The following is a 25,503-nucleotide window of genomic DNA, read 5'->3' as shown; positions in this document are numbered from 1 at the left end:
GCTAGGTATTTACAACTGTTGGGAGAAGGAGCAATAAACCCATAAAAAAATGACATACCCTCCTATAACTGGTTATAACTCTAGTTCTATTTGTGATATTAAGATTCAAACACCAACAGTTTGTTGTATAGACTTATTTAGGAAAAGTCAAGAATGGAGGGAGCATGACTTCGTGAGCAGTCAAATTGACTGCTTTATTGGTTCTAGTGTTTAAGCTAGAATCATATGACAAAGTGAGTCAGAGCACTTGTGTGAAACACTCAAACCTTGCACCATTAGTGGATTTGATTACATTTTTGGGCTCATTATCGCGTGACACTAAAAGTGCTGCTTACAGCTGGTGAAGGGGAGAGAAAAATAGTCAGGAACATTGGTTAAGCAGGACCATATTGTGGTTTAGCCAGACCTTAATGGGCTAGAACTACTGTACAACTTTGTTGAAAGTTGGCATCTTTGAGAGATTGGATGTGTGGAAACAAGGTTTGATGTAAACTCCCTTCCATCCTGCTCTTTTGATCTTTAAAGGGAGCTGATGAGAGAGGGAGAAAGAGAGAGAAACAATATATATATCAAAAGAAAGATAGAGGAACACAGAGAGAAATGGAGAAAGTGACAGAGAGAAAGGGAGAGTAAGCGAGATAGACAGTGTGACAGAAAAAGTGAAAGGGAGATGAAGAGAGAGATAGACACATCTATCAGCCAGATAAATCTATCATCGGCAGGCTGTGTGGGCTGTAGCGTTGGTCATTGCCAGTGCTGCTGTTGAGGTCCAGTAAACACTGACCCGCTGAGAGCTAATCCAGCTTGTCTCGCCTCCCGCCGGCCCTGCTTTCATCCCTGCTCAGTTTGATTCAACGTCGGCGAGGACACGGCTGCAGCAAGGCCCCCGATCAGCCATCACACCCCCATAGGGTCCCCCATAGAACCCCTGATAGATCCCATACACACCAGCCCCCATCCATAGATCCACAGCCCAGCCAATAGGCCTGTAGATCAGCTTTAGACAGCCTGGGACAGATGCACAAATGCATAGATCAGGAGATACAGGTAGATAAATGAAGGATTATGTAAGTGATTGATAGAACAGTGGCGGTGTTGGATGCCGTGTTGTGTCTAACAATCGTCAGTGTTGTGTGTTGCTGACAGTGAGAGCTCCGTAGTGGTTGTGTGTGTGTATGTGTCCAGTCACACTGCTGTGTGTGTATCCATGCCTGCTACCATGCCTTCTGAAAGTTGTTTTGCAAAATGCGTGCAATAGAGGTGTGCTTTTCACCTCATCTCACACACTGTCACACTGTGTGTTTTTCCATCTGCGTTTGTGGCAAAGAACAACCAGAGTCTGGTCTCCATGCGTTCAGAGACCGCTGGCATAATGCCACACTGACAGGAGCAGCTCTTAATAGCCATTCACCCGGTAGAAAGTGCTTCATCTGCCCTGTAAATTACACAGTGCGGCATGGGCCGCGGTTCAAGACGACCCAACCCCTCTCTTGTAGGGAGAAACAATGGAACAATGACTGAAATCAGCTATTCCAACAGCCATTTGTGTTGCGGCCTACTACAAAATACATTCCTATTACTCCTGGCTCGCATGCTATTAGCCCATGGTGCCAAAGACTCCAAAGTGAGATGGAGAGGTTATTGAAACACACACAATAGTTTCTCTGACCTTTCCCTGTGTGAAATGCAATGTTTTCTTTTAGCATTTTTTGTGTGGGTGGGTTTACAAACGAGTGAATGGTGGTGGTTTGATAGCTAGCTCAGGGATGGTTTATATTGTTGGTATGACAACACACGTTCTCTGACCTCTCCTGTCTGGAAAGCACTGGCTTTTGCACCGCTATTCTTTTCCCTGCAAGCGAGTGAATGATGCCGTTTATAGTTTTCTCCATTTGCTTAATGATGACTGTTTATTGTTGTGTGACATCACACATCATGGTGACAAAGTGTTATGAAGTACCATTTTTGTGTTGTTGTACCCAGTACTAGACCTGGGTTCACATACTTTGAGCGTTTCCATGAGTCTGTCTGGAGTGCCAGTCACCTGGAGTGCCAGATGTGTGGGGTTTAACGTTTGGGGACCTTTCTATTGGTTTATTGAGCAAGGCAAGCTCATTCAGGCACAATTAAAGTATTTGAATCGATTTTTCAAATGGTTTGACAAGTACTATTGACAAAAAAAAACATGTTACTTTCCTTGACTGTACCTCCCTTCACGGCTTCTCCAAGCATTCGCGGGAGCAATACGAAAAGCTTTCCACCATGCACAAGAACATGCAGAAGCTATACGAGAGCCTGGGCAGCTACTACGCCTTCGACCCCCACGTCCTCAGCGTCGAAGACTTCTTCGGTGACCTGGCCTCCTTCCGCACCCTCTTTGTGGTGAGTACAGCACATATACAAGTTGTTCTCTTTGGAAAAGATGGAAAATATATCTTACCGGTACGGTCATGACACACACACACACACACACACACATACAAACACACGCACGTGTTGTTTTTTTCTCAATTTGTCATCAGTAAGTGTGGGTCGTTCCACGAAAATGGGTGTAGTTTGCGTCCCTTTGAAGTTTGAAGTGGAAATGATGCACCAATATTGAATGTTATTAGCTTGTTATATTAAATGGAGTGCACTTTAATATATCCCACATGGAGAATTCAATACATCATATGTTTTATATGAATAAAGGCTTGCTAAAGTGCCAAAATGCATAATTTTGACATGTCCCTACACCAACCCTGTGTCACGTCTAGGAAGATTTCAACACACTTAATCCTGAGATGTATCCCAAGTTTCACCAGCATTGTAAAGGCCTAGTCATTTTGCTGCTTTGACAAAGTCATGGCTGAAGATTATAATTTATATTTGTGTGATTCGGGATGCATTCACGTATGTCCCTCATTTTAAAACAATTTAAAATAATTAACCATTCCACCAAGTTAAATCATTCACAGCAGGTGACATCGTTTGGGTCTTCTGAACAGCATGGTGAGAGAAAAAAAAGTACCCTTTTTTGTCTATTTATAATTGCTTTATCATCTTTGACTGAGGTGGTTGAACTCAACACATCAACCTTGCCATGTCGTCCCATGCTCTTCACCACATGAGGAGTAATGGCCGATCTTCACCTAAAAACCGCAACCCTTTTATTGCCAACCCTGTTAAAGACCCAATGGTAACTTTATCAGTTTGATAGGTGTCTTTGTTTATACTTGATCAATGAGCAAATGTGGGATTTATCTCAAACATGCTTTTAAATAATAGTTAGGCAGTTACAGTTGGTGTGCTAAAAATGCAGATAAAATGCTCTTAGTTCATAGGTACGTTAGTGTCCATTGACTTTAGTAAAGAAAATATAGTTCCAAAAGGGTTCGTTGGCTGTCCCCATAGGATAAAAAATTTTGGCTCCAGGTAGAACCCTTTTGGGTTCCATATAGAATCCCCTGTGGAAAGGGTTATACATGGCACCCAAAAGGGTTCTACCTGGAACCAAAAGGGTTATACCTGGAATTCTATGGGGACAGCCGAATAACCCTTTTAGGTTCTAGATAGCACTTAGAGTGTACTTCAAAACTCACGAGGTAACAAAAACACATGTTTCTCCATTCCTCGTGAGAGAACACAAATGTGAACCATTCTAACAGCAGTGGGGACACGATAACTGAAAACAGTTTTTTAGAAAGGAAAGCTACTTTCAATTCACGAACACATCTATCTCAAACCATTAGTGAAATCCATGGCTGATGCCATTTTACTTTCGGTGTGTTAAACCAAAAGCAAGAGCAGCTGTCTAAGATTTAAGAAAGTTGGCACCGTCTTAAGAGCAGATAAAGAAATGTGCCTTACAGACCTGGGAGCCTGGCGACGGAGGGGCGGGTTTATAGGACAGATTAAGCCGTACATAAACTGTAGGTACTTCCCAAATAGCACCCTAGTCCCTACATAGTGCACTACTTTTGACCAAGACCATGGTCAAAAAGTGAGAACTTTGTAGGGAATATGGTGCCATTTGGGACACAGCCTGTGCCTGAGAACGGAATGTATAATATATCACGGAATAGTGTAAGTTCCACACTGAGTAAAGAGACTTTGGAAGCTTCTTATCCCCTTTAAATGTACTTTCATTAGCGTGCCAGTGTACTTGTCAGAAAGAAAATGAAAGTGCCTCCGCCTTCAGTGCGTCAAACAGTCAAGCAGGTCTTACACAGGTAAAGGGGTGTGGTAAGTCTGTTGAGGCCTGCGCTTATTAAAACTCTGAAGAGCTTGGAATCATGGAGGGTGACTCTTTCATTCTAGTATATTGTATTCCATTGTAAAAAAATTAAATGTATTAGACTTATTAGCTACCTCCCACCATTTCAAGGAATACAATGACTAAGAATGATATCGTAGCATATGATGTATTGTATTACTCTGATACTCTATATTGTATTTTATTGTAAACATTATTTCAACATAAGTCCGCTGTATTTAAGCTATTACCTCCCACCATTTTCAAATAGCTAGTTAGTAGTGTTTGGATTGAACTGAATACAATGACTAAGGATTATATCATAGCAATTTGCTTTTACCAGTGTATATACCCCCTCAAGCCGACACCATGATGGCCCTCAAGGTACTCCACTGGACTATATGTAAACTGGAAACCATATATACACTGCTCAAAAAAATAAAGGGAACACTGATTGACAATAAATTTCACCTGCTGTTGTGCAAATGGAATAGACAACAGGTGGAAATTATAGGCAATTAGCAAGACACCCCCAATAAAGGAGTGGTTCTGCAGGTGGTGACCACAGACCACTTCTCAGTTCCTATCTTTCCTGTTTGATGTTTTTGTCACTTTTGAATGCTGGCGGTGCTTTCACTCTAGTGGTAGCATGAGACTGAGTTTTACAACCCATGAGGGCCCGACGTCCACAGGTGGGGGGGTGTGCTTACAGCCCAACACCGTGCAGGACGTTTGGCATTTGCCAGAGAACACCAAGATTGGCAAATTCGCCACTGGCGCCCTGTGCTTTTCACAGATGAAAGCAGGTTCACACTGAGCACGTGACAGAGTCTGGATACGCCGTGGAGAACGTTCTGCTGCCTGCAACATCCTCCAGCATGACCGGTTTGGCGGTGGGTCAGTCATGGTGTGGTGTGGCATTTCTTTGGGGGGCCACACAGCCCTCCATGTGCTCGCCAGAGGTAGCCTGACTGCCATTAGGCACCGAGATGAGATCCTCAGACCCCTTGTGAGACCATATGCTGGTGCGGTTGGCCCTGGGTACCTCCTAATGCAAGACAATGCTAGACCTCATGTGGCTGGAGTGTCAGCAGTTCCTGCAAGAGGAAGGCATTGATGCTACGGACTGGCCCGCCCGTTCCCCAGACCTGAATCCAATTGAGCACATCTGCACCACAGAATGTCCAGGAGTTGGCAGATGCTTTAGTCCAGGTCTGGGAGGAGATCCCTCAGGAGACCATCCGCCACCGCATCAGGAGCATGCCCAGGTGTTGTAGGGAGGTCATACAGGCACGTGGAGGCCACACTCACTACTGAGCCTCATTTTGACTTGTTTTAAGGACATTACATCAAAGTTGGATCAGCCTGTAGTGTGGTTTTCCACTTTAATTTTGAGTGTCACTCCAAATCCAGACCTCCATGGGTTGATAAATTTGATTTCCATTGATAATTTTTGTGTGATTTTGTTGTCAGCACATTCAACTCTGTAAAGAAAAAAGTATTTAATAAGAATATTTCATTCATTCAGATCTAGGATGTGTTATTTTAGTGTTCCCTATATTGTTTTGAGCAGTATATATATACATATATATATATTTATATATATACAGTGGGGAGAACAAGTATTTGATACACTGACGATTTTGCAGGTTTCCCTACTTTCAAAGCATGTAGAGGTCTGAAAAACACTTCAACTGTGAGACGGAATCTAAAACAAATCCCAAAAAATCACATTGTATGATTTTTAAGTAATTAATTTGCATTTTATTGCATGACATAAGTATTTGATCACCTACCAACCATTAAGAATTCCAGCTCTCATAGACCTGTTAGTTTTTCTTTAAGAAGCCCTCCTGTTCTCCACTCATTACCTGTATTAACTGCACCTGTTTGAACTTGTTACCTGTATAAAAGACCAATGTCCACACACTCAATCAAACAGACTCCAACCTCTCCACAATGGCCAAGACCAGATAGCTGTGTAAGGACATCAGGGATAAAATTGTAGACCTGCGCAAGGCTGGGATGGGCTACAGGACAATAGGCAAGCAGCTTGGTGAGAAGGAAACGACTGTTGGCGCAATTTTTGGAAAATGGAAGAAGTTCAGTTGATGGTCAATCACCCTTAGTCTGGGGCTCCATGCAAGATCTCACCTCGTGGGGCATCAATGATCATGAGGAAGGTGAGGGATCATCCCAGAACTACACGACAGGACCTGGTCAATGACCTGAAGAGAGCTGGGACCACAGTCTCAAAGAAAACCATTAGTAACACACTACGCCGTCATGGATTAAAATCCTGCAGCGCACGCAAGGTTCCCCTGCTCAAGCCAGCGCATGTACAGGCCCGTCTGAAGTTTGCCAATGACCATCTGGATGATCCAGAGGAGGAATGGGAGAATGTCATGTGATCTGATGAGACAAAAATAGAGATTTTTGGTCTAAACTCCACTCGCCGTGTTTGGAGGAAGAAGAAGGATGAGTACAACCCCAAGAACACCATCCCAACCGTGAAGCATGGAGGTGGAAACATCATTCTTTGGGGATACTTTTCTGCAAAGGGGACAGGACGACTGCACCGTATTGAGGGGAGGATGGATGGGGCCGTGTATCGCGAGATCTTGGCCAACAACCTCCTTCCCTCAGTAAGAGCATTGAAGATGGGTCGTGGCTGGGTCTTCCAGCATAACAACGACCCGAAAAACACACAGCCAGGGCAACTAAGGAGTGGCTCCGTAAGAAGCATCTCAAGGTCCTGGAGTGGCCTAGCCAGTCTCCAGACCTGAACCCAATAGAAAATCTTTAGCGACTCCTGTGGCGGGCTGGGTGCAGTGCACGATGACCAGGTCGCTAGGTGTACGGTGTTTCCTCCAACACATTGGTGCGGCTGGCTTCCGGGTTGAATGCCCGCTTAAGAAGCAGTGCGGCTTGGTTGGGTTGTGTTTCGGAGGAGACATGGCTCTCGACCTTTGTCTCTTCCGAGCCCGAGTACCGAGTACCGATGAGACAAGACAGTAACTACTAACAATTCGATACCACGATATTGGGGAGTACTCTGAACCATGGAATACATTGCAGGTAATGACAAAATACAGTGCCTTGCGAAAGTATTCGGCCCCCTTGAACTTTGCGACCTTTTGCCACATTTCAGGCTTCAAACATAAAGATATAAAACTGTATTTTTTTGTGAAGAATCAACAACAAGTGGGACACAATCAGGAAGTGGAACGACATTTATTGGATATTTCAAACTTGTTTAACAAATCAAAAACTGAAAAATTGGGCGTGCAAAATTATTCAGCCCCCTTAAGTTAATACTTTGTAGCGCCACCTTTTGCTGCGATTACAGCTGTAAGTCGCTTGGGGTATGTCTCTATCAGTTTTGCACATCGAGAGACTGGACTTTTTCCCATTCCTCCTTGCAAAACAGCTCGAGCTCAGTGAGGTTGGATGGAGAGTATTTGTGAACAGCAGTTTTCAGTTCTTTCCACAGATTCTCGATTGGATTCAGGTCTGGACTTTGACTTGGCCATTCTAACACCTGGATATGTTTATTTTTGAACCATTCCATTGTAGATGTTTCTTTATGTTTTGGATCATTGTCTTGTTGGAAGACAAATCTCCGTCCCAGTCTCAGGTCTTTTTGACTCCATCAGGTTTTCTTCCAGAATGGTCCTGTATTTGGCTCCATCCATCTTCCCATCAATTTGAACCATCTTCCCTGTCCCTGCTGAAGAAAAGCAGGCCCAAACCATGATGCTGCCACCACCATGTTTGACAGTGGGGATGGTGTGTTCAGGGTGATGAGCTGTGTTGCTTTTATGCCAAACATAACGTTTTGCATTTTTGCCAAAAGGTTCCATTTTGGTTTCATCTGACCAGAGCACCTTCTTCCACATGTTTGGTGTGTCTCCCAGGTGGCTTGTGGCAAACTTTAAACAACACTTTTTATGGATATCTTTAAGAAATGGCTTTCTTCTTGCCACTCTTCCATAAAGGCCAGATTTGTGCAATATACGACTGATTGTTGTCCTATGGACAGAGTCTCCCACCTCAGCTGTAGATCTCTGCAGTTCATCCAGAGTGATCATGGGCCTCTTGGCTGCATCTCTGATCTCAAGTCTTCTCCTTGTATGAGCTGAAAGTTTAGAGGGACGGCCAGGTCTTGGTAGATTTGCAGTGGTCTGATACTCCTTCCATTTCAATATTATCGCTTGCACAGTACTCCTTGGGATGTTTAAAGCTTGGGAAATCTTTTTGTATCCAAATCCGGCTTTAAACTTCTTCACAACAGTATATTGGACCTGCCTGGTGTGTTCCTTGTTCTTCATGATGCTCTCTGCGCTTTTAATGGACCTCTGAGACTATCACAGTGCAGGTGCATTTATACGGAGACTTGATTACACACAGGTGGATTGTATTTATCATCATTAGTCATTTAGGTCAACATTGGATCATTCAGAGATCCTCACTGAACTTCTGGAGAAAGTTTGCTGCACTGAAAGTAAAGGGGCTGAATAATTTTGCACGCCCAATTTTTCAGTTTTTGATTTGTTAAAAAAGTTTGAAATATCCAATAAATGTCGTTCCACTTCATGATTGTGTCCCACTTGTTGTTGATTCTTCACAAAAAAATACAGTTTTATATCTTTATGTTTGAAGCCTGAAATGTGGCAAAAGGTCGCAAAGTTCAAGGGGGCCGAATACTGTCGCAAGGCACTGTAGTTGTTTAAAAAAATTTAAAGAGCGCCCCCTATATCCAACTGGTTAACTGACTTGCCTAGTTAAATAAAGATTACACTAAGAGAATAACATTTCTATATAATATTTTTAGTCTAACCAATACCCAAGCGGAGATTCAGTCAAAATAAAAATCTAATTGATTTAACAAGACCAGTCCCCATGCTTGTCTCAGAGCAGCGCGAAACGGTGCTAAAATAGTTGTAAAATATTGCTTCTAACTTCAATATGCTCTTTAAATAAATAAGACATACACCACTTTTAACAGCACATTACTCAACAATAGTGAGACTCATGTCGCATACGACAGTAATATCGAAAAATATGACGTGACTCTCCACTAATAATTACATATAGAGGATTGGAGGTTTCTAAATTAAAACCAAAAGCCGCCTCATGGGTCTCCCAACACGGGTATCTGTAGCAACACAGTTTGCATTGCGATACGGTGACTTAGACAGCTGCGCCACAGGGGAGGCCCCATCCACAAAGTATCAAAATACTGAGATGTTGAATAACAATATTGTGGAGATGATTTTGTTATTTTCAAATAACATAAAATGAGTGAGAAAAAGGCCATTCTTGAATATGCGGTGAGACATTGTTACTAATTTGTAAATAAAGCCAGTTTGTTATTTAGAGTTATTTATTTATGTTTTTAGAAGGAGAGAAACCAAAAACCTACAGTCATCTCATGGGTCTCCCTGTCAAGGATGGCATGAGTATTGAACCAGCATTTGTAGCAACACAGCTTGCACTGCTATGCAGTGTCTTAGACTTTGCACCACTCAGGCGCTGTACGACATGACCGGTCGGGAGTGGACTACAGTACTACAGTAAGAGCAAAATAATCCTAACAAAACAAATTAATACAAATCTTAGTGTAACAACAGTTTTAGTAAGTAACACTGAAGTTGTACACAGTTATCCTTCTCTATTTAGGTTTATGTCACCCATTCATTGTCAGTTAGAGACACAGTAGGACCCAAAAGCATAATCAGTGCTCTAACTCCCCCTTGTTGCGCTGGTCTGGCGCAATGAAGTGGTGATGCAGGGTACCGTACTAAACCACGAATTAGTACTGCAGCATAATCACAAAACTGTTAGTGGAGCAACCACTCTACGTCTCGTGTCTGAGCCGTTGAATTGCAAATTCGCTTTGTCTCGATATTGACGTTTTGGCTGTTTGATTGCCTTGCGGAGGGAATGACTACCGTGTTTGTATCCTGCCATACCTTGCCGTGGTTAAATGCGGTGCTTTCAGTTTTGCGCGAATGCTGCCATCTATCCACCTGCACTTCACAGAGTTGTGAAGGTGTACATTGATCTTGATGCTCCTTTTCAATAAATATCCAAGGTCTTATTCTTATGACATGACGATTAATGCTTGAAGAAATATTCTCACTCTTATCCATAATATTCTTATCATGTAGGCTAGCCTACCCGCACAGCCGACCCGCCCTGTATTCGTGAGCCTTTGGCTAGAGCACATGTGCCAAGACCAGAGTATACACATTTGCTATATAACCCAACAGATTTTGTGACAAAACTATTAATAGAGTTGAAAATACGATGGAAACTTTCGATTTTTATTAGGTACTTTATCCTCAACAAGGTATTTAGGTATTTTATCCGCAACAAGTCGGTTTTGTGGAAACACACCAATGGTGGGAAAATTTTTGCATTCAAATTTGTTGCCAATTGGATGGAATCCTAGCTACTCATCAACTTACGGTGAAGATGACAACACAATCCGTTTCAACTTCAACATTTCAACAACATCAACAATATACCTAGTCTAGGACATTAGCAATTTAAAAAACACCAAAAACTATTCAGTCCAATCAATCAGTGTGTGTGTGTGTGTGCGTGTGCACGCAAGAGAAAAGAGAAAAAAAAGAGAAAAAAAATGTTGATTTACCCTACTTGCAGAAGAATACCATCCTCCTCTCTTTCATGCTGAAAAAGGGTCAATGACTCTGTAATACAGTATCCTCCTCCGCTGGACTTAAGTTCATACAGTACACCCTCTTCCATTTAAATGTTTTTGCCTCTCTTGTCCACAACGATTGTGTATGTAGGTTTTAATAATTTTCAGACAGGAAAATGACCTTTCAGCTGATGTACTTGTAACATGAACTCAGTTTCTGTTTCAGAGCACTGCTCTGGACGATTTAATATTTATCCCAGTCTGGCTCAATATTGATCTGATCAAAAACCATGTCCAATGATCTCTGGCCTTCGTGCACAGCATGCGCTGCTCTACTTTTGAAGTTCCAAGGAGTGGCACAACCTCCCTGTACCTGAATGTTATCGTCAACCTCAGTAAGCATGCTTGTCTTTTTGCATGACCGGGTAAAAAAGTTATGAAAACTGTCCATGGATGTCATAAAACTAAATGTACTTTGTGGGCGTAACAGGGCATATTGACAGCGGCTTTTCACAAGCTCCTGAACCCCACCTCGCTGCCCTCTCTTGCAGCTTGCCCCGTTGTAATTCTGGCAAATGAGTTTGGCTGCTTGGTTGCGTTTGCCAATAGTTTGCATTACAACAGCAGTGACGGCCTCTGCATTTCTCTCTGCACTCACAACTGAAAACCCCAGGAATCTCTAGCATATAATACCCTTATTTGTCATTTAAATAGCGTGCTAGGATTGTCAAGTGACATTTGCAGGACATGTCTGTGGTGTCATCCTCCTGGCTGCTATGAGGATGACACCATGGCAGTGTCGAACACTGCAAATGCATTGATGCGAATACCGCAAAATTGTTACTGACTCGTCGTGCTCCCTGAAGGCTTTGCCCCTGCCGTCCCAAGTACATTACTGTGATGACCAGCTTCTTCAGACTGTCTCTGTTTTTCTTCACCTGTTTTGTTGTGCCTCCGGACACTGATCACTGCAGCCTGGTTCGAGAGCCTCATTGTTTCCGGACTCAACCAAAGAGCTTTAGTTTCAGGCTTGCCGTAATGTGTTTTTTTTTTGTTGGTTAAGGGAACTGCCCAGGTTTGCAAGATCAGAAAAACTGTGGTGGCTTGAGGGTTGTTGAGTGAACATGTGCTCTTGTCAAATAGAATATGCTTTGTCCATGAATACACGCCACTGACAGAAACGAATTACTTTGGATATATTTAGATTATCAAGGTGGTGAAACTACACCATGATCAATTGACGTTAGTATTTCAACACAAACCTCTGAATATCCAGGAAAATAGTACAGAGCCAATTATACAAACAGCAACACATTTCCAGTTTATTAAAAAACACAAATATAACATTTATTGGACTGAACGTGAGGTGAGTCTGAAAATAAAATGTCAGAAAAACACGCTCAAGAAAATATACAGAATGCTCAAGAGGGGTTTTTTAGGTGCAGGGACATATTTGTCCCAACTCAAACGCTGGAGAACAAAGCAGAGACCCTACCTCCCGGGTAGAAGTCTTTTAAACATTTATTTAACTCCTTTCTCCTTCCTCCATCTCTCCCTCTCCTTCCGGTACCCAATTTGTTTTCAATGTGTCAGGATGATGACACGGTGTCCAGAAAGTGCAACGTTTTCCAAACCTATTAATGTGAATGGCAAGGTCCCCTTGTCTGAGATTCTTCTCTCTCCTTCCCATATCTAAAACTAACTTTCATTCCGGTGATCAAAGTGTACCAGCGTACGACACGGCGCTCCCCAAGGATTTGCAGTTGCACGGCCTCCTAAAGGAGGTGACCGCTAAGAAGTACATTCTTCTCTCAAGCAAATAGGTCTTTATGAATAAGTTATTACTGATTATGACTTCAATGCCAAGGAGTAGGAGTGGCCTGGGGAAGTGGGCGGTTGAGGTGAGGGTTGGGATAGAGAGTGGGGTTGTTCTTAGTGTATAAAGTAAACAATCCTTCGATGAATAGCAACTATATTCCCAATATTTAATCTGGTTTTCCTTACTCGTTGGGAGCCCCAGTTGACAGATGCTTCTAACTTCGAGGAATGTTTGGTGTTCAATGTACATTTCATGTTGGTTGTTTGTTTTTCCCCATGTAAAACGGAAATAATTTAACCGTTTTTTCTTTGCAGCTATAGATGCTAGCTGAACAGCCCTTCCCCTTTGCACCATGCTAAGCTTGGTTAGCCAGTAGCAGCCTAGCCAGCTATTGTGGATCTGTCTTGGGGAGAGTATTTATGCTTTGGCTATGCTAGGCGGTACGTCCTTGCATCACCCATCACTTAAACTACAGGCACTTAGGGTATACTGTATATAATGCTGATACAGCTATAGTGATACAGCAAATGGATATTGTGACTGGTCGGCAGTTGGGGTCATTAAAGAAATTCATATTCACGACGGAGACCTCATTTAACTTTCCAATTGATTTCACTCTGACACCCATTCAACATGCACAGTAAATGTATGGTTCTTTACAGTTCATCATATGGGCTTTGAATAATTTGAGGCTAAACATTTATTCGCCGGCATCACACAGTGTTGTTTGGCCTATGTAATGCATTCATTACACACAGGGCCATCCCAGACAATAAAGAACTCAATTGGAATACTACTTTCCGCTAAATTGCTTTGACTAAAAAGCCTTGGCTTAATGCAACACCGACTGTCATGAGGCATTTAAGTACATAGACCTCATAGAGCTGACTACAACAGATAACATAATCCATTAGCTATGGGTTATTTTCTACTGACAGCGAAGCTAATACAAATCTTTAAATTTTGTGCATAAAGTCCACATATATAGAAATGCCCTGACAATTTGCTATTTTAATATAGACGGCCATATTTGAATATGGAGTGGATGGAGTCGAAGTGAAATGCAATCAGTCGGCTCTGTGTGTGTAATCCTGACCAGGGGCAGAGAGGAGGATGAGGATCTCTACATTAATGAGTTATCAAAGCCCGGGCAGATGGAGGACGAGCTAACAGTCTTAGTCATTAATTGAGTGACTTACTAATAAGACCAATAAAGCAAGACTAATGGGTGTGGGGTTGCAAGCATCATCGCATAAGCTTAGAGATCAAATTATGTTGGCTGGTAGGTGTGTGTGTGTGTGTGTGTGTGTGTGTGTGTGTGTGTGTGTGTGTGTGTGTGTGTGTGTGTGTGTGTGTGTGTGTGTGTGTGTGTGTGTGTGTGTGTATGTGTATGTGTATGTGTGGGTGTGGGTGTGCATGCGTGCGTGACCGGGTGGGGGTGTGTGTCCCAACTTTTTAGGGCCATTGGCTCGATCTCAAAAGTATGCTAATAATGATAATAATGATGGGGCCGGTAATATGATGCTTCTCCTGCCACGCCCCTGTGACTACTGCATCATCCTCCGCAGCTGCTACAGCTGCTGCACTCTTCTAACACAAACGTACTGTACACAGACACACAAACATATTGCTATGGATACTGGCTCTCAATGATTAAGTCACTGATATTCACACTGTAGGCACTACTCAATCTTAACTAGTCACCAGATTTCATTGAATCTGAATTGTAATTTCCTCAGTAAGGAAAAAATAATAACAATGCGCCTCAAAGACTAACAAGTTAGTGTACTTGTACCCCATAAGTTCCTGACACCATTCCATTAGAAGCTGGCACATACTGAAACAGATGGTGGATAAACACATAGGCTGCCCAAAGTTCTGTTGTGCTACAGTGACAGTGTTAGTGTTAACATTTAAATGAGATACAAAATCTACAATATCTATTTCTGTGTGTGTGTGTGTGTGTGTGTGTGTGTGTGTGCGTGTGAAATCAATGGTGCAACAGAACAGTGCAATTAAAGCAGCTCTATTCCATTCTATTCTATAGCGCTACGTGTGAAGCAATCTATTGGACATTATATTTACTCTGCTAGCATGGAGAATCAAACACACTCCTTGGACTGGGCCAGCTCATGTGTATAGGAGCAGAACCTGCGAATGTACTACTAGATGGAACGGATGTACTACTAGGTTATACTGTGTATAGGGTCAGGGAAGAGGAGTAAACAAGTCAGGAAAATGATTGAACTGAATTAGAACCTGAAAGGAGAAAAGCCTACACTGCAAAACGTGAAATCTATCTTAATGTATCTTATTTCAGGATATTTTTCTTAATAAGACGATTAAGGTAAAGTATAGTGAAATAAGATCAATTATACCTTTTGTATTAAGCCTTTAAAATATTTTTAAATAACTAATTTATCTGCCAATAACGTTGGTACGAAATAAAACTCACATTTTAAGTCACTCAATATCAGATATTTAGGCTTGCTTCGATTTCACAGTTTGCAGTAACGTTGGTACGAAATAAAACTCACATTTTAAGTCACTCAATATCAGATATTTAGGCTTGCTTCGATTTCACAGTTTGCAGTAATGTTGGTACGAAATAAAACTCACATTTTAAGTCACTCAATATCAGATATTTAGGCTTGCTTCGATTTCACAGTTTGCAGTGTAGTGCCCCATTTTCAGTATAGGGTATGCATGAGATTTGGAATGTTCAGGAAATGGCTCAGAAAGCTCAAGTCTACATCTCCACAACAGAGGGCAGAGTACAGAGTGGAGGCCTCAGTGTTACCACAGCCTGTGTCCTTATTAAGTCCTAGTAAAAGGTATTCTGCTCCTGCTATGGCTTCATATTGAGGATATTGTGGGTTGCATCCCAAATAGCACCTTATTCCATATACTGCAAAGTGCACTTCTATTTATAGTATCTCTTATCTCCCATGTTCAATTGGGTTGAGATATGGTGACTGACACACACACACTCACACACACCATATACAGTGCATTCAGAAAGTATTCAGACCCCTTCACTTTTTCAGAATTTTGTTACGTTACAGCCTTCTTCTAAAAAAAATAATTTTGTACTCAATCTACACACAATACCCCATAATGAAAATGTAAATAGAAAAATAAAAAACATAAATACTTTACTTACATAACTATTCAGACCCTTTGCTATGAGACTCGAAATTGAAACAGGATTGTGTCGAGGCACATATCTGAGGAAGGGTACCAAAAAATGTCTGCTGCATTGAAGGTCTCCAAGAACACAGTGGCCTCCATCATTCTTAAATGGAAGAAATTTGGAACCACCAAGACTTAGAGCTGGCCGTCCAGGCCAAACTGAGCAGTCGGAAGAGAAGTTCCTTGGTCAGGGAGGTGACCAAGAACCGAATGTTCACTCTGACAGAGCTCCAGAGTTCCTCTGTGTAGATGGGAGAACTCCACCAATCAGGCCTTAATGGTAGAGTTGCCAGACGGAAGCCACTCCTCAGTAAAAGGCACATGACAGCCTGCTTGGAGTTTGCCAAAAGGCATCTAAAGGACTCTCAGACCATGAGAAACAAGATTCTCTGGTCAGATGAAACCAAGATTGAACTCTTTGGCCTGTTTTTCAGCGGCAAGGACTGTGAGATAGTCAGGATCGAGGGAAGGATGAACGGAGCAAAGTACATAGAGATCCTTGATGAAAACCTGTTTCAGAGCACTCAGGACCTCATAATGGCGTGAAGGTTCACCTTCCAACAGGACAACTACCCTAAGCACACAGCCAAGACAATGCAGGAGTGGCTTCGGGACAAGTCTCTGAATGTCCTTGAGTGGCCCTGTGGCATGACTCTCTCCTTGGTGGGAATCAAAAGGAGACTTTGCCAGAACTCCAACATCCAAAAGTGAATAATGAAACAATGGAACCATCCTCCAAGGCAAGTACTTAAAGGACACGCTGAAGAATTAACATACTAGACCAGATAATAATGTTAATGGATAATGTTTAAACGTCGGAGGTAATTATTCAATGAATAGCCGTCATCACATTAATGGTAGACACGTCACGACACTAGCCAGACCCCCGACTTGAACCTGATCGAACATCTATGGAGAGACCTGAAAATAGCTGTGCAGCAACACTCCCCATCCAACCTGACAGAGCTTGAGGATCTGCAGAGATTAATGGGAGAAACTCTCCAAATACTTTTGTGCCAAGCTTGTAGCGTCATACCCAAGAAGATTCAAGGCTGTAATCAATGCCAAATGTTCTTCAACAAAGTACTGCGTAGTTTTTTATTTTTAATATATTTGCAAACATTTCTAAAAACCAGTTTTTGCTTTGTCATTATGGGGTATTGTGTGTAGATTGTTAAGTGAAAAAACAAAAGAATGTATCAATTTTAGAATCAGGCTGTAACGTAACAAAATGTGCAAAAAGTGAAGGGGTCTGAATACTTTCTGAATGCACTGTAAACCCCCCTATGCTCCTTTGAGACCCCTCTTTCCAAGTCACTGAGGTATCTAGACATCGTAGCCAAAATAATAGACAACTGGGCATTTTAATACATGACCCTAAGCATGAAGGAATGTTTTTTTGCTTAATTAACTCAGGAACCAGACCTGTGTGGAATGACCTGCTTTCAATACAATTTGTAACCCTCATTTACTTAAAAAAACCTTTATTTTTCGCAGTTACCTGTAGCTTGGTAAATATATTTTGGATAGTGAGAGTCTAATTTCAACCATTTAGAATATATTGTACATCACGATTTACGTGATAGCCACTGTAGTTTATGTACTGTAATGGCTAGTTTGTTTTATTTAACTGCAGAAACCACCCATCTGTGACTTTGTGTAACATCCGCAGTTCACTCATCCTTTAATCTCCTTTCATTTTCTATCTCTATCCCTCCATCTTCCAGCTCGGTTTTTAAATACCCCACCTAGAGTTGTTCCAATTAACGAAATAGTTTTAAGTGAGGCTTTTTTCTCTCTCATAATCAGCTTTAGTAATGACTTTTGGATTATTTAATGTGGAAACCCAATCCCCCTTTCTAATTTACCTTAACGTATCGATTGGTGACCACCGCTGAAGACCTGAAGACTTACTGTGTTCAGTCTTTACTATCTCTTTTCCTGTCTCGCCATTCATTTTCCGATGAGGTTCAAAACACAGACAATAACACAAAAAAAAATACAAAAATAAACAAAGTTTTCTTGTTTAAGTTCTGCCATTAGCTGTCAACAAAAAATGTTAAATGTCAGTGAACATCGCTGTGGGTATAATCGCTAAGTTTTAAGGATATGCTGTGTAACCATGGAGATAAGCTTGATGCAGGGAGACAGGTAGTTTGTTATGAATGTTCAACTGAAAAGCATTGACGTAACAATCTCCATTATTCTGAGAAAAGGTACGTTCAAAAATCATGCAATTAGTTCAAAACTAACCTTTTGAATCTCCCATCTTATCAACAGCAAATAGGTCTTATGTCAAAGGTAATATCTAGAATTCATGTTATGTCGGAAGTTTACGTACACTTAGGTTGGGGTCATTAAAACTAGTTTTTCAACCACTCCCCAAATTTCTTGTGAACAAACTATAGTTTTGGCAAGTCAGTTAGGACTTCTACTTTGTGCATGACACAAGTCATTTTTCCAACAATTGTTTACAGACATATTATTTCACTTATAATTCACTGTATCACAATTCCAGTGGGTCAGAAGTTTACATACTAAGTTGACTGTGCCTTTAAACATCTTGGAAAATTCCAGAAAATGATGCCATGGCTTTAGAAGCTTCTGATAAGCTAATTGAAGGTATACATGTGGATGTATTTCAAGCCATACCTTGAAACTCAGTGCCTCTTTGCTTGACATCATGGGAAAATCAAAAGAAATCAGGGAAGACATCAGAAAAATAACCTCCACAAGTCTGGTTCATCCTTGCAATCCTTGCAATTTCCAAACGCCTGAAGGTACCACGTTCATCTGTACAAGCAATAGTATGCAAGTATAAACACCATGGGACCACGCAGCCATCATACCGCTCAGGAAGGAGACATGTTCTGTCTCCTAGAGATGAACGTACTATGGTGCGAAAAGTGTAAATTAATCCCAGAACAACAGCAAAGGACCTTGTGAAGATGCTGGAGGAAACAGATACAAAAGTATCTATATCCACAGTAAAACGAGTCCGATATTGACATAACCTGAAAGGCCACTCTACAAGGAAGAAGCCACTGCCCCAAAACCTCCATAAAAAAGTCAGACTACGGTTTGCAACTGCACATGGGGACAAAGATCGTACTTTTTGAGAAATGTCCTCTGGTCTGATGAAACATAATGCCCATCATTATGTTTGGAGGAAAAAGGGGGCGGCGGCTTGCAAGTCGAAGAACACCATCCCAACTGTGAAGCACGGGGGTAGCAGCATCACATTGTGGGGGTGCTTTGCTGCAGGAGCACTTCACTTTGCTGCAGGTGCACTTCACAAAATAGATGGCATCATAAGGGAGGGCAATTATGTGTATATATTGAAGCAACATCTCAAGACATCAGTCAGGAAGATAAAGCTTGGTCGCAAATTGGTCTTCCAAATGGACAATCACCCCAAGCATACTTCCAAAGGTGTGACAAAATGGCTTAAGGACAACAAAGTCAAGGTATTGGAGTGGCCATCACAAAGCCCTGACCTCAACCCTATAGAAAATGTGTGGGTAGAACATAAAAAGTGTGTGCGAGCAAGGAGGCCTACAAACCTGACTCAGTTACACCAGCTCTGTCAGGAGGAATGGGCCAAAATTCACCCAACTTATTCTGGGAAGCTTATGGAAGGTGACCCAAAACGGTTGACCCAAGTTGAACAATTTAAGGCAATGCTACCAAATACTAATTGAGTGTATGTAAACTTCTGACACACTGGATATGTGATAAAAGAAATAAAAGCTGAAAGAAATAATTTTCTCTACTATTATTCTGACATTTCACATTCTTAAAATAAAGTGGTGATCCTAACTGACCTAAGACAGGGAATTTTTACTGGGATTAAATGTCAGGAATTGCGAAAAACTGAGTTTAAATATATTTGGCTAATGTGTTCGTATACTTCCGACTTCAACTGTGTATTATTATCAGAGGTCTTGTATGTTGTCCTTATCCTTGAAAGCAACCTGTGTGTCATTGCCCTACACTCTCAATCATGTCAAAGTTTGAATCCTGCTCTGAAGATTACACTGGAAAAACCTTCCCTTGGGTACAGTTTATCTCCCATAAGTCTTCTTATAAGAGGACAAATAAGGAAACAGATCAAACGGATACATAGACGTTGCCATTGGCACAAAGCAAGGAACAGCATATAGAGAAAAACAAACAAAAAACATATTTATTGCTATGGCAATTAGCGGGTAGAGCATGTTTGATCAGTTCTAGCAATTACGCTGTGTAATTGTGTTTACGGTCAGAATTGCTTGTTTATTTAAAGTCATTTTTGGGGTCTTTTTTTTTTGTCAAATCATTTTATATGTAATCTAGCACTCAACTAGAAGCTGGTTTATAATATATTCCTCAAATGAATTGAATTGTCTTATCGAACTAGGATGACAATGGATTTGATCAACTGCAGATGTAGACCAATATAGCCTATAGGGCTCTACAACAATGTGCTAAAACACAATAGTGGATTCATTACTGAATAGGGAGGGGAGGCAATGCATCATCACTTACCCTCTGTATTCAATAATTATGTAAAGTGCACACAGTCAACATGTTTACACACACCATGGGTATCTATATCACCAGTGAATCCAGTATCCTCGATTCAATGCACAGGCACACAAAGGAATGAGTGAATATGTGAATGCTGCTCCCAGGTCTAAATAACGTTAGACATGTGGAGCATGATATTCTTTTATCTATTTCACTATTTCACTTTCCTCTGTTTCTCTGTTTCTCTGTTTCTCTCTCTCTCTCTCTCTCTCTCTCTCTCTCTCTCTCTCTCTCTCTCTCTCTCTCTCTCTCTCTCTCTCTCTCTCTCTGTTTCTCTGTTTCTCTCTCTCTCTCTCCCTCTGTCTGCGTTATTCCTTCTCCCTATGTCTCTCTCTATCTTTGTCTGTGTGTGGCTTTCTCTCGGCCTCTCTCTCTCTCCCTTTGTCCTTGTCATCTCACAAGGAGACAGTGACAATGAGTGCTCTCGTCCTTGGGAGCTGAGGCTTCACTATTGACTGGCATGATGAGCTGCTTGTTTCCTTGCTCCTTCCACACGATCTCCGTAATCCCTGTGTCTTAGCCGCCAACACGACACACGTCAGGAAACCATGGGGGGATTTTGAGGGGGGTGTCTGACTGTCGACACTCATTATATCAGACCTTGGAGGAGAAAGAGGGAGCAGGAAGGAGCAGGGCGTGCCAAGATACACACACACAAACACACACACAGTCTTGTATAACTAACACAATCCAGTCCCATTCAAAGTACTATTTTCCCTAACCTCTAATCCTGACTCTTACCCTAACCCCAAAACCGAACCTTAACCCTAACCCTAGCTCTTTACCCTAACCCTAAAACGAACCCGAGTTCCTAAACCTAATTCTAACTTTAACACCAATTCTAACCTTAACCCTAAACCCCCTAGAAATAGCATTTGACCTTGTGGGGACTAACAAAATGTCCCCCGTTGGTAAAATATGTGTTTGTTTACTATTCTATAGTATAGTAAAGCAAATAAACAAATATAGTTAAACATATGCACACTTACAAATATACACACACACGCACACACACTTTCAAATACACATATGTCGGAAAAGTCAGATACATGCACAGTTGCACATGCACGCACAGTCACACACACAAACACACACACATGGATGCATGAACACACACACACACTCTAAGATGAGGTCTGTCATGCATGCGCCACAGGCCCGGGGTGAGAGAACCTTTGTGGGCTCCAAAGGTTGCATGGTAGTGTCTCCTTCCCCCCTCTCTTTCACCTGGCGTCAGAACATTTTGTGCGAGCGGAGAGCCCCCTACTGTTTTCTCTGTTTTCTCCTCAAGCTCCTTCCCTGACAGCTCGGTGACATTTAAGCCAGTGAAGAGGGCAGAGGGTGATATATGTCGTCTCTCTCTTTCTCCTGCTTGGGAGACTGGTTTACTATAGTGTCACCCTCTTATGTTATGGTTCCCCGCCATCTTTGTAAGGTAAAGACTTAAAAAGACTGACGATACACTGCACACTCTAGATGCAAAATACACTCTTAGGTCATCTACCTTAGTCAGGCATAAAAACAAGACAAGCTTGAAGCAATATATAGAGAGACTCAACACAACACACTCACATGAAGTGAACCTCTATATGAAAACACAAATAATTGATGTGGAATAACAAAGATATTCTATAAATATTGATGTTTTTGACATATTTCCAAAGAGAATGTCTGGTCTTACTGCAGTGGAATGCACCATCCTGTTACTGTACTGTACTGTGTGTGTGATGCAGTGTTATCTTTATTATGTATAATGTTGATTGATGAATTATTGAAATGTGCCATCGCATGTCTCCTTTCAATATTTGTGTTGATGCAAAGATGGCCACATAAGAAATAAATATGGTGTGCTTTTCAATTGCATTGTTTATTCCATTTCCTATGAAACTATACATTTGATGACGGGATCCTCCAGTACTGAGCTTTTGGAGAAGTATAGTGGCGTCAGGAACTGAATTTTAACTGCCTGTGTGTGTGTGTGCGCATGTGTGTGCCTGTGTGTGTGTGTGTGTGTGTGTGTGTGTGTGTGTGTGTGCCTGCGTGTGTGTGCCTGGATCCTCATGCCTGTGTGTGTCTTCCCTTTCCCTCTCCAGGAGGCGGTGAAAGAGAACCACAAAAAGAGGGAGATGGAGGAGAAGATCAAGAGAGCCAGACTGGCCAAGGAGAAAGCAGAGCGCGAGAAGCAGGAGCGCCAGCAAAAGAAGAAGCAGCTGATTGACATGAACAAAGGTACGCCACTTCTTCTGTCACTTCTAGAGAGAGAGAGAGTTTGAGAGTGTGTGCGTGTGTGTGTGTGTTGAGGGGGGAGGGGTCTGTGTGTATGGGTGGGAGGCTGTGTTGGTGTGTTTATGTGTTTGTGTGTGTTTGAGAGTGTCTGAGAGAGAGGTGTGTTGAGGGGTGCATAGCTTGAGTAAGGGATGCAGCACTGAATGGTACTTTACACTGAGCTGAACTCTGCAGGGGGGAGGAGAGGCATCTTTATCACTGAGAAGAAATCACACACTTTGCACGCTCAGATCTACAAAAAACACACCCTAATGTTAGCATGTGTTTTATCCTGTCTCTATTTAATAGTGAACAACAGTTTGGTATAGTATCCATATTCATAGTTTGTTCAATATTCATATTTGTATTATTGATATCGTTCTGATGATGATTGCTAATAATGATACAACGGGTGGTTCTAATCCTGAATGCTGATTCGTTAAAACCGCATTCCAGCCGGTGTCTATTCCACAAGTTACCACCGGCTCTGACTTTGAAATGCCTATTTACTCTGTTCCATCTGACTGCGCAATCCACTGTCTCATCAGCTCATCCAGACAATTTTATAAACTTGATCTCCACTATAAAAAGCATCTATACATTATCTGACATGTCCTTTAGACTAACATTTAGTTTTCAACAGCAGAGTTTCTTATAAACTTTGCTGTCTCTGTATAACGTTTGCAACATTATTTCAATATTCAAATTCGATCTCCGGCCGTCCCATAGTAATGGATGTGTCTTGAGTTGGGATGAGAAAATAAGCAACGTTTCTCAGCCAGTCGAAAACATGAATCAGCTGGCATAATTTTTATGGATATATACAAAGAAATGTAAAAGGTAAAACGAAACGAAGTGCAGCTAGTTTGCCGTCTTTCCAACTTCAATTTGAAGTGATTGTGTCCTGACGAGATATTACATTTTCTATGCCAGGCGAAATCGTGCCTCATTAGCTCGTTGTTATGGATGTATCCAAATAAATGTCACTAGAAAAACAGCTTAAACAAATGCCAATGCAGCTACTGTTGTTATTCTGGCTGCACTATTTGACGCGACTGTAAGTTAGTCGTAGTTGGCTAGCTAGAACGAACGACTGGGTTGCATCCATAGATACAGAACAAAAAGACTGAACGACTGGGTCGTGTCTCTGGCAACCGAACCGATAGAACCCTAGATTTGTGTGGGGACTATATCTTGTGGAAGGATGAAATAGTATGAATAAATTAATCTAAATAACTTTTTCAATTAAAATATGCCAATCATTATTTGAATATGTTGGTAACCCGTTATATAAAAGAGATAATGCCGAGAAGCCGGTGTTGTTCGAGACGAACCGTGCCAATATCCTCCAAACTCCAAACAATGTATCAATATTATCTAATATTAGTCATTGGAGTAGGCTAATAGTCACAGTAGTATTACTACAGTGTTAGACTTTGTCATACATAAGAGTATATATTCAAATAGCTACTTAAAAGTCATATATTTGAACCTAGGTACTGTATTAGAAGACAGTACTTATAGTTGTCCTCCATAGTAGTTGTAGTCAGTATAGTAGCAGTAGTAGCAATAGAAATAGTTACAGTGACAACAAAGCCTAGCAGTTCCATTGTGAATCCCTATTATGTCCCTGTGTTCGTCACTGTGTTGGCTGTTGGGTATAGCCCAGTTCAGCTCTGCGGGGTGACAAGCAGAGAGCAGGCTGTCGGCCTCCAGTGTCATGGTGGATGTAGGTCACATGTAAAGATGGGATATCAGGTCCGCTGGCTTTGTAGAGCAGACAGTTAATAGGGCTGGCACATCACACAGAATAACACCGCCCTTTTTTTTGCTATTAAAACATTTCAAGGTGCAAAAGGCAGAAATCGCTCCGCCATTTCCTGGTTTCTAAAATTAGAAATAGTTGTCTAATTTCAGTCTGTGTGATGAAACAAGCAGTGCAGAGAATCATTGCACCATGTTAACCACTGTGAAATACTGTATCTTCACAATAACCAAACATGTTGTTTTTTAGCTGTTTGATGCTGGTGTACAAAACTGAAAGTAAAAGATACAAAAACTAAACTTAAGAATGCTAAGCATGGAAATAGCACAGATAGCCCTTCTTCGACTTGCTTTCAATGAGAATGACAGATTTATAACTCACATTTCTATGTGCATTTAGTCGGGTCGCCCAAAAAGTTACATATTGCAGCTGTAACACACCTGGATGACTAAAAATGGAGTTGCAATTATTACTTTTTTAACCATAGACGTGTAAGAGAAATGAGTGGGAAATAATTGCAAAAATGTTCACAACATTAAAACTTAATTTATTACAGTTAACAGTAAGTTTTAGAGAGATTTGTAGGAAATTATTTTTGCCAACTTCCTGGTTTCGATTTGGACATTTTGACTCTGTCCCAGCCAGGTCATTTCTACAGTAGTTTATCGTTTTGAACGACTGCCTTTATCTTTCTCATAAACAAAGTAATGGTGGTGAAAACGCTATTGATTATTTCAGACAGCACAGTTATTCAGACATGGCAAAATAGCAATAGAGATCTGTGAATCTCAGTTCCCTATTACTGAGATGACATTGAGACAGGCAGAATGTTGTGCCTAGAGGCCTTTGGGGGGCTGGGAACCAGTCAGTGTGGTCTCTTTTTGTTATTTTCTGACAAACACACTGGGATTTTTTACAATCCACCAGTTTCAAATGTCACAGCTAGCCGAGGACCTTTCTGTAGCTCTGCCGCATTCAGCAATGTGACA

General features: G+C 41.5%; 1 protein-coding gene across 6 annotated transcripts in view; it reads left to right on the top strand.

Annotated features, from left to right (window-relative positions):
• LOC109904740 (protein diaphanous homolog 2) overlaps positions 1-25,503 on the top strand; it is a 624,432-nt gene that overhangs the window by 520,663 nt on the left and 78,266 nt on the right. For all 6 annotated transcript variants that reach the window (XM_031790312.1, XM_031790311.1, XM_031790310.1 and 3 more), the window contains 2 exons: positions 2,218-2,382; positions 22,578-22,713. In XM_031790312.1, coding sequence (XP_031646172.1) covers positions 2,218-2,382; positions 22,578-22,713 — 301 coding nt within the window. The remainder of the gene's footprint in view (positions 1-2,217; positions 2,383-22,577; positions 22,714-25,503) is intronic.

This window comes from Oncorhynchus kisutch, linkage group LG15, assembly GCF_002021735.2.
Source record: "Oncorhynchus kisutch isolate 150728-3 linkage group LG15, Okis_V2, whole genome shotgun sequence".
Lineage (NCBI taxonomy): Eukaryota > Metazoa > Chordata > Actinopteri > Salmoniformes > Salmonidae > Oncorhynchus > Oncorhynchus kisutch.
Note: the sequence above shows the minus strand (reverse complement) of the source record. Positions and strands in the feature narration are given on the sequence as shown.